The following is a 12,401-nucleotide window of genomic DNA, read 5'->3' as shown; positions in this document are numbered from 1 at the left end:
TTCAATGAAACTTGGTTTGTAATAGTTTCCTTACCTCCCAATAATATGTTGTGAAAATTGGCCAAATCGCTTCACAACCGCGCCTACTTCCTATATACCAGAACTTTGAAGACAATCTGAATCGTTTACTTTACAATATATAAAGTAAGTACTAGTGAAGATATCGGTGCAGAACTTTGCACAAATACTATGTTAATAGTGTGGCAGCCCCATTCTAAAAATCGTCGAAATCGGACCATAGGTTTTCAAGGCCCCATATATCGAACATGAGGACCTCGGTGCTTCTAACCTAATATTATGGTTTCCAACTTTCAATGGACTTTATACAATATATATACGAATATGTGGGTCAAATTGTGTATTATATAATATAAATAAAGTTAAATAAATAAATTGCGAGAGTATAAAATGTTCGGTTACACCCGAACTTATCCCTTCCTTACTTGTTCATACTAAAGGTCGTTATTTAGATGAGTACTTTTTTAACCGAGCCTTCTTTGTTGTGGTTTCGTTGATAAGTTTGGTTTAAGTTTGACAGGTAATCAGCCTATCTATGATGCAAAGTATTTAGTTTGGTTTTACAACCCCATTTACATTTACTCTATATAGATGATAAGGTTATACCGCCCTTAGTCGGTAGCCAGAGCCTCATTAACCCCGCTAACAAACAGGGAGTGTCGCGCGTAAATGATGTTGATTGACAATCGGATGGCAGAGGCTATATATTGGTTTTTCCATCCCAGATATATAGAAAACATTTTCGTCAAAGTTACCCTCATTATCTTCACTTCATTTATACAAAAAAGGGAAAAATAAACCTCCTAATGTAAAAAACGGCTCAATAACGCGAGCCATCGGCATGTTCATATTTGTCCTCTATGTATAAAATAACGACAAAAGTAACAACAAATTCACTTTCACAACTATCCACACCGAGATATTTTATTTGTAAAGAGCACTATCAAGAGTATTTTACTTCTTAACAATTTATATAGAAAAGAGCTTTTTATTTTAGACACAGAATACGAAATGCTTGATAAATTTAAATTTTTTATAAATTAGAAATACATACATATATTGAATTTGTAAAGTGCACCGAATAGGGCTGTTAGAATCCGTATGATAAAAAAATCTGCATGAAATTAAAAAATAATAAAAAAATTAGCGAGTGTCTTCTCAATCTTCTATTGTCCAGCTATTGGATCGCAAATAAATTTCCATCATGCTCCAAATAGAAGAGATAACGGCTGCTAAATTCTTCGATTCTTCCCTTTATAGTGAGGAACTTTAGATCTCGGTGGAGAACATCGTTTCTCACATACAAAGAAGCCCCCACTAATTTTATTTTGAAAAGCTTGAATTACTTTTAATGCCTTATGTCTAGATTTAACTAGTATTAGCTTATAACCTTATTATAGCAACTTGTTCTTCAGACTGTTCTAGCATTCAATTGCATCTGTATTTTCTGGAAGCAGTAGTAGGGTTGCTACTTGATGCTAACAACGCAGCATTGGTTGCCGTCATTATGGAGTCAAGTGCTGAACACATAGACGACGACAAACGACGAGCGACATCTGTCAAATATTAAAACACGCGTTCTATGTGTTCAACACTTTAATTTGCCCATTTCTCTGAAAGTTTTTGCTGTCGAATTTGTAAAAAAAGTCCGATGCGTAAATAATTTTAACTAACTATGTGTAAGCAATGCCTGTACCTAAATGATCTTTTAATTCTGTATGATGTGTAAGAATGTCCCGAAAAGATGTTTGATATGCATTTTAAATAATAATTTTGTTATTCCATATAAGCCCCTTCAGACTTGCATAACGACTAGCTTGGCTTGTTGAGGGATATGGTTCTTCAAGCTCTTCATCATGTCCGTCCTCCACGAGACTGCAGTAATTTTTTCTTTTTCTTTTCTTTCCCACAAATAACACTATCTTCATCGTTATGTTCATGAAATTGCGAATAGTCTTTGTTTTCGTCTTCGTCAATATCTTCTAGATCATCTTCTGACCGTTCTACATCTAAATTTGTTCCAAATATGTCTCAACAAATACACTTTTAGCAGTTTTGTAATAATACACTTTTAAGGATTAATGAAACGACTATATTATATGTACATATATATGTACAAATAATGATTGTATAATGATCAGCCTAATGACTTTTGTCCATACATACTTTTATACTAAAATGTTAATTCAATTTCAGCTTGTGAAACCAATGTGCCCAGGCTCGGTGAGTTCTCAATGCACTAGACATTGGGAAAACGAATTTAATGCTGTTAACTTTCTTTATTTTAGGACATTATAACAGATAACTCGGTAGATTCATGCAAAACGGTGGGTGTGTACTGTAAGTTTTTAAAAACTGTTTTGTTGAATATTTGTTTACAGAGTTCCCTTGCAAATCCCCATAACTCCAATTCGAATTTGCGTGCTCTAGCAGTGGAAGTGGCCGCGAAACATGATGAGATCTGTGACTTAAGACGACAAGTTTCTTGCTTAGAGGATGAAATACAGAAGGCGCAGCAAAAGCTTCAACTAAAGGACAATGTTATAAAAGAGTTGCGAAATGATTTGAGATGTGTCAATACTAAGGTCTCTAAATCACATGTGTTTGAATTCATACTTCAGATTTTGAAATTTTTGTCTTTTTGACATACTTGTGTATTAGAACAAACAAAAATTTGACTTAAAAATTCTGTCCTAATTTTTTCTTAATTCATTTTCATAAACAAAATTTGTTTCAAAACACCAAAATTTTCTTTTCCTTACTCTCCTTTGTACTTCTTTAAACGTTCTTTTGTACCTTTGTTCAAAACGGATTTAGTTTCGGCTTTAAATTCTTCCCTATCTCTTTTTATTACCTATCTAAAAGCTAATTGATAACGGTTCGGGCGTTTGTGGTGCATGTCGCGAAGAATCGGCAAATTACAACATGCCACCAATCAACCTGGAACAACATTCGTCGCGAAGTGCTTCGACCCAAGTGTCTGCCGGAATGGAGTTGTGCAATCAGGTATTTGTCCTTTATATATGTGTATAGATTAAATATATATATATGTATATATATATATATGTATATATCATCTGTCATAGGTCTCATTTATTGCTGAAAACCTGTCATATGATTCATTGAGTAATGCCGGCCAAGTGGAACAACAAAAGTTAAAAGCTCTCGAATTTGAATTAAACGAGCTCTTCCAAGTTACTAGAGAGTTTAAAATCCAAAATCTGGAATATCATCGAAAGCGGCTGTCGGACATTTTGAACAAATCCGTAAATTTAGTCATACAATAAAATTAAAAATGTATTAAAAATTAAATGTTTGGTTAGGAAACCGAAAAAGCAGAAGCCTATAGAAAGTTAGACCATATTCGCAAGCAACTCATTAATCTAGAAGCTTCTTCGGCAATATCATCTAAAAGCTGCTGCAATGATTCTGACTCGGGTTTCAGCTCCAAATGCGACAATGATCAGGATGCTAAGATATTAGATGCTCTACGAAATCGTTTACAACGGCTCAATGAAATGAACATGGTATTGAATCATCGCGTTCAAACACTCACAATTGAAAATAATGGTAAAAGTTATATATAAGAGAAATTTATAATTCAATTACAATTCAGTAAAATTGCAAGCAGAACTATCGACGTGCTTAAAAACAGAGCAGACTTTTGCAAAGAGGAATAGTGATACACTAAAGAATCTAGCTGATATGATATGTGGAATGGTAAGTTGTTGTAATTAAATCGTCGTCAGTGGTAGTTCCATAAGTATGTCTCCAAATTACAAGTATTTAATATATCAAAAATATTATTTCAGTTGCAATAGTTTGAGTATGTTGCCAGATCAGCCTAAAATTGTGTGTTTAGGTTCAGAAGCTTAGATATTTTACTAAGTCATAGTACTTAATTGCCCAAAATGTTCTCTATTATGTTAAGATCCAGAGAATATGGCGACCCAAGTCATGATATTAACGCTTTGTCTCGAATGAAATGATTAACTACTCTAGCGTTTTGGATCGAAGCATTTTTTGTTGAAAAATCCATTGGATAGATTCAAAGAGACTTTTTTAATAATGGAAAAACTAATCGGACATCGTTTTTAATCAAACAAGCGCTCGAGAAGTTAATTAATTTGAAGGATACTTTAAAGTTTTATCCAAAAATAGCGAGGAATAACGGATTTATCGTCGATCTCTACAGGCACCTCGAAAAGAAGTTTTTGTGCGGTGACCAGCCTACAGCATCACTGGATCATCTGAAACCAAAAAAATCAAAATGCTTTCTTTAGTTTATTAGTTTATCTTTCAATTGACGTCGAGACTTTTTTTTTTAATCTTTAAATTTTTCATTTTTTGGTACCATTTTCAAGCCAAAATGACGATTTTAGACGAAAAATCGACCTATTTGTTATTGTAAAATTGTTAGTAATTAAATCCAATTCCAATTTTTGGAAAAACTCGACGTCATTCGAGAGCTATATATATGTAGAATATTTGTACAAAATTTCAAAACGATCGATGCAGTAGTTTTTTCCGTAGGCTGGTCACCGACTTTAAAAATGACATATTATTTGGGAAAATCGATTCAAAGTTTTGTACACTCAGCGCAGGTAGCTGGAAGGCGCGCAAACCTAAGTTAGAGGTACCATTATTCAACCTGCTGTAACTTCGTTAGTTTTTCTCCGAATGGCCTTAAACTTTAACACAATATTCTTGAGATGTTGATGGTTCAGAAAAAAATTAAAAAAAGTTGTCAAGTTGTTGTTGTTACCCCCCTTAATACAATTAAATTGCACATCTCTTTTTTACACAAGAGAAAAAACAAAGAAGCACGTCTAATTCAATGACTAACTGAAAGCATTCCTGATTTCATTGAAGTTTTTATAGTTTAAATATTTTCTCGAAAATACTTTAACTATAGTAGATAGATATATTAGTGAATTAACCGGACATGCTTTTGACACGAATATAGTTAAGGTTAAAGATGATTGAAATCAGTCTAGACCTTGATCTAGGCCCTGAATACAGGTTTTTAAGACTCTATTATAAAGTTATACAGACACTTTCAAATGTCCTCCCTTTGATTCTTGCAAGTTCAGTTTGGCCCTTAGCACTTTCTTTCAGTCCTGCTCAGTAAAGCATGGAAACATTATGAAGAGACAAGATACCAATAAAATGCAAAATGAATTCCATATCTGAAAGGAAAAATATTAGTGCTTATGAGTTATTTGAATTGCATAGGACTATTTTTTTTAATTAGTATAATTATTTAATATATGTATTACATTAATTTTGAAAACTACTGAAAGAACTTGACTTAAGATAGTATTCAATAATATAAGAAAGTTAATGACGGCATGAGGTGCTGGAACAAATAATATTCAAATAGCGACTTCTGTCTTAAAATACATATATCGCTTATCTGCTATTTATATCAGAAATATTTTTTCCTCTTCAAGGGCATTCGAAGTAACATCCTCCATCGTCAATTTCTCGGATATTACCATGTTAGTTCCAAAAGCTGATCCTAAGGTGTCACTTCCAGTCTCGCAACATGTTGTATAGAGTATAATACCCTGCAAAACGGATAGAGTTACTTATCTTATGGTCCAGTGGTTACCAGTAAAAAAAGCTTGTATTATTTTCGTGGTACTCTAGTTCTAGCGTCAGGAAAAAGGTTACCACTTCTCCTCTTTTACAACACGTCGGTGTGATTATCTTGCTCGCTCTATCTCATTGATTTTGATGCAAATGCTGCATATGTCTTTCTACTCTAATTTTTCTATTATTTTGGAAAGCCACACGTCACTCTATGGTTAGCAGAGCCATCTGAAGTCGTTTGTTTACTTAATCATTTCCATGGTCACAGGTAGTGGTCATTTGTGTGGTCACCGCCTCGTTACTAAAATTTGGTTCAGTAGTCCTCATTCATGCTACCGGTTACCTTTTATTTCGTTTAAAAATAAAAAAAGAAGTATATATATGTTTTATTTAATTGTATGAGATATTTACATTTATAAATTAGTATAGTATATTACGTTATTAACAATTATTATAGACTAGCAGGCCCGGCCACACGTTTTTGTGGCAAGGTATACATTAAATTAAGTTGGTCCAATCTTGGCTTCGGCGACGATATTGATTACTCGAGGTCGATTTATGTTACGCAGCAGGATGACAACACACACTTCTTTCAATTGTAAAGTGAGTGGTGAGAGTAAGGCAATTTTGAATAGTTTGGGCATTAAGATCATCGATATCTTTGTTTTTTTACCACCAATATAATAATTCATTCAGTCATTTATGGTAATCATATTGAGGTTTCATGTCAGGAAAACTTCTCTTTCGAGTCAATGAAGTGAGAGAAATCTGTTGGAAATGTTATTAATCCATCGATGTGTCAACTGCGACCCTACCATTTGCAACTGCTTCTACAATCGCAATTTGATATTGTTGCAAAAACATTCATATGTTAGTTGTTAATTTGGCGATTCTTTATGTGTCGCCACATATTAAATGATTTTAGGCGTGCGATTAGCCCGTCGCAGTTGATCCAGGAATAATTGGAAGAGTCTGGCGTAAATCACCTGCTAACAGTGCAGTACCTCCAGCGACTTCTTGAATATTTGGAAAATCTTCGTTATAGCGCTATTTTGGCGATTTTTCCGACTGGTGTTTCGTTCATTTGCAATTTAGGAGTAATTTCAAGGCCGAATGTGCCGTTTGTTTGCCTACTAAGAGGTATCAAGATGCCCCTATTCCCGAAAAAGAGTGAAATTGGTTCTGGAATTACATCAGCCCTCATAAACTATACTATATATGAAGATTTTCTATTGGACTTTATGCCGAATATATAGGTCACATTGTGTGTTATCTTAATAAAAAATCTTATTAATAAATAAATTGCGAGAGTATAAAATATTCGGTTGGACCCGAACTTAGCCTTTCCTTATTTGTTACAAATTGTTTTGGTCTATCGACACAACCTTATACAATTGAACAATAACAAAAATATTTTAACAAAGCAACAATGACAACCTTCAAAATATTATTTTTTTGTTTTCTCTTTTTATATTTTTCTTGTCAACTCGAATAAAATTCTCCTATTATTATTAGCCAGATTGGTTTGGCCGTTCTCGACTTTTTGCGAGACTAACGAACAGCAATTCGTTTTTATATTATATTTATGTAACTGTAAATTAGAAGTAAAACAAAATTTTAATTATTAATATCTCCTAACTAAATTTCATCAAAATCCGTTCAGCCGTTTAGGCATGATAGCGCAGAACTCCCAAAAAAAATCACTAACTCAATTCAGTTTTCTGACTAATTCCTACCCCCTAAGTACGATGACGTGATCATTTTGATCTTATATCCGTTTTTAGGTAACCTTCTATTACCTTACTAAATTTTATCAAAATCCGTTCAGCCATTTAGACGTGAAAGAGCAATAGTCCCAACAAAAACGACTAAAAATCACTAACTCAATTTAGTTATCTGCCTACTGCCTACCCCCTAAGAACGATGGCGTGATTATTTATAGCCTATGACCATTTCTAGGTTATCATCTATCATCATACCAAATTTCATCAAAATCCGTTCAGTCGTTTAGGCGTGAAAGAGTAACAGACAGACAGAGTTACTTTCGAATTTATAATATTAATATGGATTAATTTTTAAATATTAGCATTTCAGTACAAAGTAAACTTTAATTTACATATAATATATTATTTTACATATAAAGTTAGTATTAATTATTAAATTTTATAATTTACAATTACTCAAAAGTTTTAAGTATTGATTTTTTTGTTTTGTTATACAATACAAATTAAATTTCACTACTATTACGACTGTTACTAATATTCGTACATTCATTTGTATATACAGTACTTTTCACTTAATTGACCCTATGGTTAATTGGTTTCCCCGTTTAATTGAACCGTGTGATCGGGCAAAAACATATAGCTTTTGAAAGCACATGCAAATTTCTCCGGATAATTGAACTCGGTTAATTGATTTCTACGGTTAATTGGTTCAAAATATATGTCATCAAAAATAATTTTCCTTTTATTTTCCGCGGTTAATTCCACGAAATAATATTGTTGAAAAAACTACTATTATTTTTTTTTGCAACTATGTATAATTTTTTAATAATAGATTTGAAAAACAAATACATATGGACATGTCCGTCATGCCGAACGTGACAATTGCACACATTTCAACTAAAAAAATATGAACTAAAATGTTTTTTAATTTTGACAGTAGGATTGAGGCAATATTCACAAGTTTTTGTTTGTAGAACGTTGTGCATTGATGCCTTTGTCTGAATTTCGTCCAAAAATAATTTTCGGTTTTTTTTTTTATTAAATATTAACAGCATTCGCACGAGACATTTTTTTCCATTATAATATTTATGTTGATTATTTTGTTATAATACGGAATAATTTAATAACAAGTCTAATAATATCGTGTAAAAATGTAGTAAATGTACCTCAGTCAAATAATTATATGTGCATGAACTTTTTGAAAAAAAAAATTAAAGATTACAAAATTGCAAAATATTTCTGAGTATGCAGGTTTGTTATTATTAATGTATCTATACTAATATACATATAAAGCTGAAGAGTTTGTTTGTTTGTTTTAACGCGCTAATTTCCGAAACTTCTGGTTCGAATTGAATAATTCTTTTTGTGTTGGATAGAATTATTCAATTCTGTTGGATAGGAAGGCTATAGGCTATATAGGTGTAAATTATTATTTATCTTTGAGGGCTTCCGTTCCTTGCGCTGCGGAAGCGGTTCAAGATTAGATACGCTAAGGATCGAGAACGGTTGGACCATTCTTGATGAAATGTTCAGAGGTTGTTCGTTGTGGATCTTGGAAGGTTTAGTCGGAAAATTGTAAAATTCCAAAAAGTGACTTTTTTCCATACATTTTTTTTTTCAATCTATCTATAAAAAAAACAATTCGGAAAAGTCGGAAATTGGCAAGTGGCAACAGAGAATTCAGAATTGCAAATGAGCGGTGACATCTACAATGAAGCATTGAAATTCATATGCCATCACCAAATCGTCAAATTAGAGATGTCGTGCATAGAGAATCGTGCATACGACAGAATAACTTTGGAATAACAAGTATAAAGAAATGTTCCATTATTTAATGAGCAGCAAAAGACGACCTATGATGAATTGATTAAGGCTGTCCATGATGGAAATGGTGGACTTTTATTTCTTGATACGCACGGTGGAACTGGGAATCCTGATTGATTCTGATATCATTGATTTTGGCATTACGTTGGCTCTCGCATCTACTGGAATTGCAGCAACGCTACTTGAAGTTGGAGAAACGACACATTCGACATTGTAGCTTCAGTTAAACATGCAAATCTATGAAACATCTATGAGATGAGTGCAATTTTCTAGAAACACTTGACAGAACAATGAAAGATCTGTGGAATAATAATCGTCGCTTTGGTGGCGTAATGATACTGTTATTGACAAACACATTCTGTTATTTCGAAATCAATCAAAGTCATCGTACTTGTGGCGGCACGCGAAAACCATATGATTGACCATGAATATGCGTGTGTTCCTGGAACAGGAAAGCACCGCAAAAGATTTGCAAAGAACTGGGCAAATTCTGGTTAATACTTCTAATGGTTTGATATCAATCGGAACATTAACCAAATTTATCGTAACTACGATTGGTTGAGTGCACGCAGATTTTTAACTGGCAAAAATACCGATGTCGATGATTTAATCTATACGACTTAAAGACAACTTCCGGTGTTCATACACATCGATCGATCATGTTAAAAATGAAGACGAAGCTGTGAATTATCCAGTAAAATTTCTAAATTCTTTGTCATTATAATGCTTTGTCATTTATTTTGCTTCGCAATCTTCAAGCAGCTATCGAATAATGTAAGAATTGCAAGAATTTTTTAAAGGGACTTACAAGGGGGCAGAATGCTTGATTCCACGAATTTCTTGGAGTTCCAACGATTTGCCATTTCAGTTCAAACGTATTCAGTTTCCAATGAGACTTGCATTTGGGATGACAATAAACAAGTAAATTAACAAATTTCAAAATATTTTTTAAACTATAAAACAAAATTGAAGTTTAGGCTAATGGCAAATATTTATATGTGCATTTTACTATTTTTACCAGTAAAGCCTATACATTTGAGTTTAACTGAAAGAAATGTTTATTTTAATAGTCAGTAGAATTCCTTATATTTTAAAACTAAAATAAGCCGCTTAATCAGAGAATTAACTATTGACTGTAGAATAGTTATGTAAATATTGGCAAATTCTTGCTTTATGGCTAATTTAAGGTGACGTACTGGGTCAAACTGCTTTCCGTTATATGCCAGCAAATTTTATTAACTCGCTGTCCAAAAGATCTACATTGATATTAGCATTCATTGGAGTGAATATAAAACATGTAGATAGCTTTCCACAGCAGCAAAATGCAGCCCATGAAATCAAGGTACCGCTTCCAAAAAATCCAATATTTCTTGCAATGACCTGGGCCGACTAAATTTAATTTTTTTTCGTCACTAAAGACTGTATTCTAAAGGGTGATTTTTTAAGAGCTTGATAACTTTTAAAAAAAAAAAAACGCATAAAATTTGATCGGTTCTTTATTTGAAACGTTAGATTGGTTCATGACATTTACTTTTTGAAGATAATTTCATTTAAATGTTGACCGCGGCTGCGTCTTAGGTGGTCCATTCGGAAAGTCCAATTTTGGGCAACTTTTTCGAGCATTTCGGCCGGAATAGCCCGAATTTCTTCGGAAATGTTGTCTTCCAAAGCTGGAATAGTTGCTGGCTTATTTCTGTAGACTTTAGACTTGACGTAGCCCCACAAAAAATAGTCTAAAGGCGTTAAATCGCATGATCTTGGTGGCCAACTTACGGGTCCATTTCTTGAGATGAATTGTTCTCCGAAGTTTTCCCTCAAAATGGCCATAGAATCGCGAGCTGTGTGGCATGTAGCGCCATCTTGTTGAAACCACATGTCAACCAAGTTCAGTTCTTCCATTTTTGGCAACAAAAAGTTTGTTAGCATCGAACGATAGCGATCGCCATTCACCGTAACGTTGCGTCCAACAGCATCTTTGAAAAAATACGGTCCAATGATTCCACCAGCGTACAAACCACACCAAACAGTGCATTTTTCGGGATGCATGGGCAGTTCTTGAACGGCTTCTGGTTGCTCTTCACCCCAAATGCGGCAATTTTGCTTATTTACGTAGCCATTCAACCAGAAATGAGCCTCATCGCTGAACAAAATTTGTCGATAAAAAAGCGGATTTTCTGCCAACTTTTCTAGGGCCCATTCACTGAAAATTCGACGTTGTGGCAGATCGTTCGGCTTCAGTTCTTGCACGAGCTGTATTTTATACGGTTTTACACCAAGATCTTTGCGTAAAATCTTCCATGTGGTCGAATAACACAAACCCAATTGCTGCGAACGGCGACGAATCGACATTTCACGGTCTTCAGCCACACTCTCAGAAACAGACGCAATATTCTCTTCTGTACGCACTGTACGCATTCGTGTGGTTGGTTTAATGTCCAATAAAGTAAACTGAGTGCGAAACTTGGTCACAATCGCATTAATTGTTTGCTCACTTGGTCGATTATGTAGACCATAAATCGGACGTAAAGCGCGAAACACATTTCGAACCGAACACTGATTTTGGTAATAAAATTCAATGATTTGCAAGCGTTGCTCGTTAGTAAGTCTATTCATGATGAAATGTCAAAGCATACTGAGCATCTTTCTCTTTGACACCATGTCTGAAATCCCACGTGATCTGTCAAATACTAATGCATGAAAATCCTAACCTCAAAAAAATCACCCGTTATCAGTCATCGGCACAGAATTGGTATTTATTTGCAAACCTCAAATGTGCTTTATTGCGTCTTTCTTTAGCGTTGGTTGGTTGGTGCCATGGAGGTGTGTAAATAAATTTAAATATATTCCTATGAAAATATGCAAAAACTTTGCAATTATATTAATCTATATACAGTATACTCTCGAAAAGTAAATCGATTGGTATTTTGGGTAATTTACTTTTTCGAATAATTTACTTTTCCAAATATATTCATAAATTATCTCTTTTTATAATATTAAATGCATTTTTAAACTTAAAAAATTCATTCAATTATTTGCTTCAATAAAACATATGGATTTAAATGAAAAACATATTAACATTTACATACATACTGTTGGAAGGTCGTACATTGTGGAATATTCCCGGTTCAAAATAAAACGGTTCTATATTATTGCTTTTAATATTAATGTACAAAATGAAGTTTATTGATTCAAAGTCAAAACGCAAGTGAGTTAGAAAAAGTACATTCAAAGTAAAAATGA

At 33.5% G+C, this 12,401-nt stretch overlaps 1 protein-coding gene across 12 annotated transcripts in view; it reads left to right on the top strand.

The window, feature by feature from the left end:
• LOC105220142 (uncharacterized) overlaps positions 1-12,401 on the top strand; it is a 130,348-nt gene that overhangs the window by 15,614 nt on the left and 102,333 nt on the right. For 11 of the 12 annotated variants that reach the window (XR_008470175.1, XM_054226269.1, XM_054226274.1 and 8 more), the window contains 7 exons: positions 2,215-2,241; positions 2,307-2,345; positions 2,400-2,603; positions 2,884-3,024; positions 3,105-3,284; positions 3,342-3,588; positions 3,650-3,738. Coding sequence is in view for 11 of the 12 variants with exons in the window: in XM_054226269.1 (XP_054082244.1) it covers positions 2,215-2,241; positions 2,307-2,345; positions 2,400-2,603; positions 2,884-3,024; positions 3,105-3,284; positions 3,342-3,588; positions 3,650-3,738 (927 nt within the window). In the remaining variant the exon portion in view is untranslated. The remainder of the gene's footprint in view (positions 1-2,214; positions 2,242-2,306; positions 2,346-2,399; positions 2,604-2,883; positions 3,025-3,104; positions 3,285-3,341; positions 3,589-3,649; positions 3,739-12,401) is intronic. The other variant, XM_054226270.1, reaches the window with a different exon arrangement.

The sequence above is a fragment of the Zeugodacus cucurbitae genome, chromosome 3, assembly GCF_028554725.1.
Source record: "Zeugodacus cucurbitae isolate PBARC_wt_2022May chromosome 3, idZeuCucr1.2, whole genome shotgun sequence".
Lineage (NCBI taxonomy): Eukaryota > Metazoa > Arthropoda > Insecta > Diptera > Tephritidae > Zeugodacus > Zeugodacus cucurbitae.
This window is presented reverse-complemented; position numbering and strand designations above follow the sequence as displayed.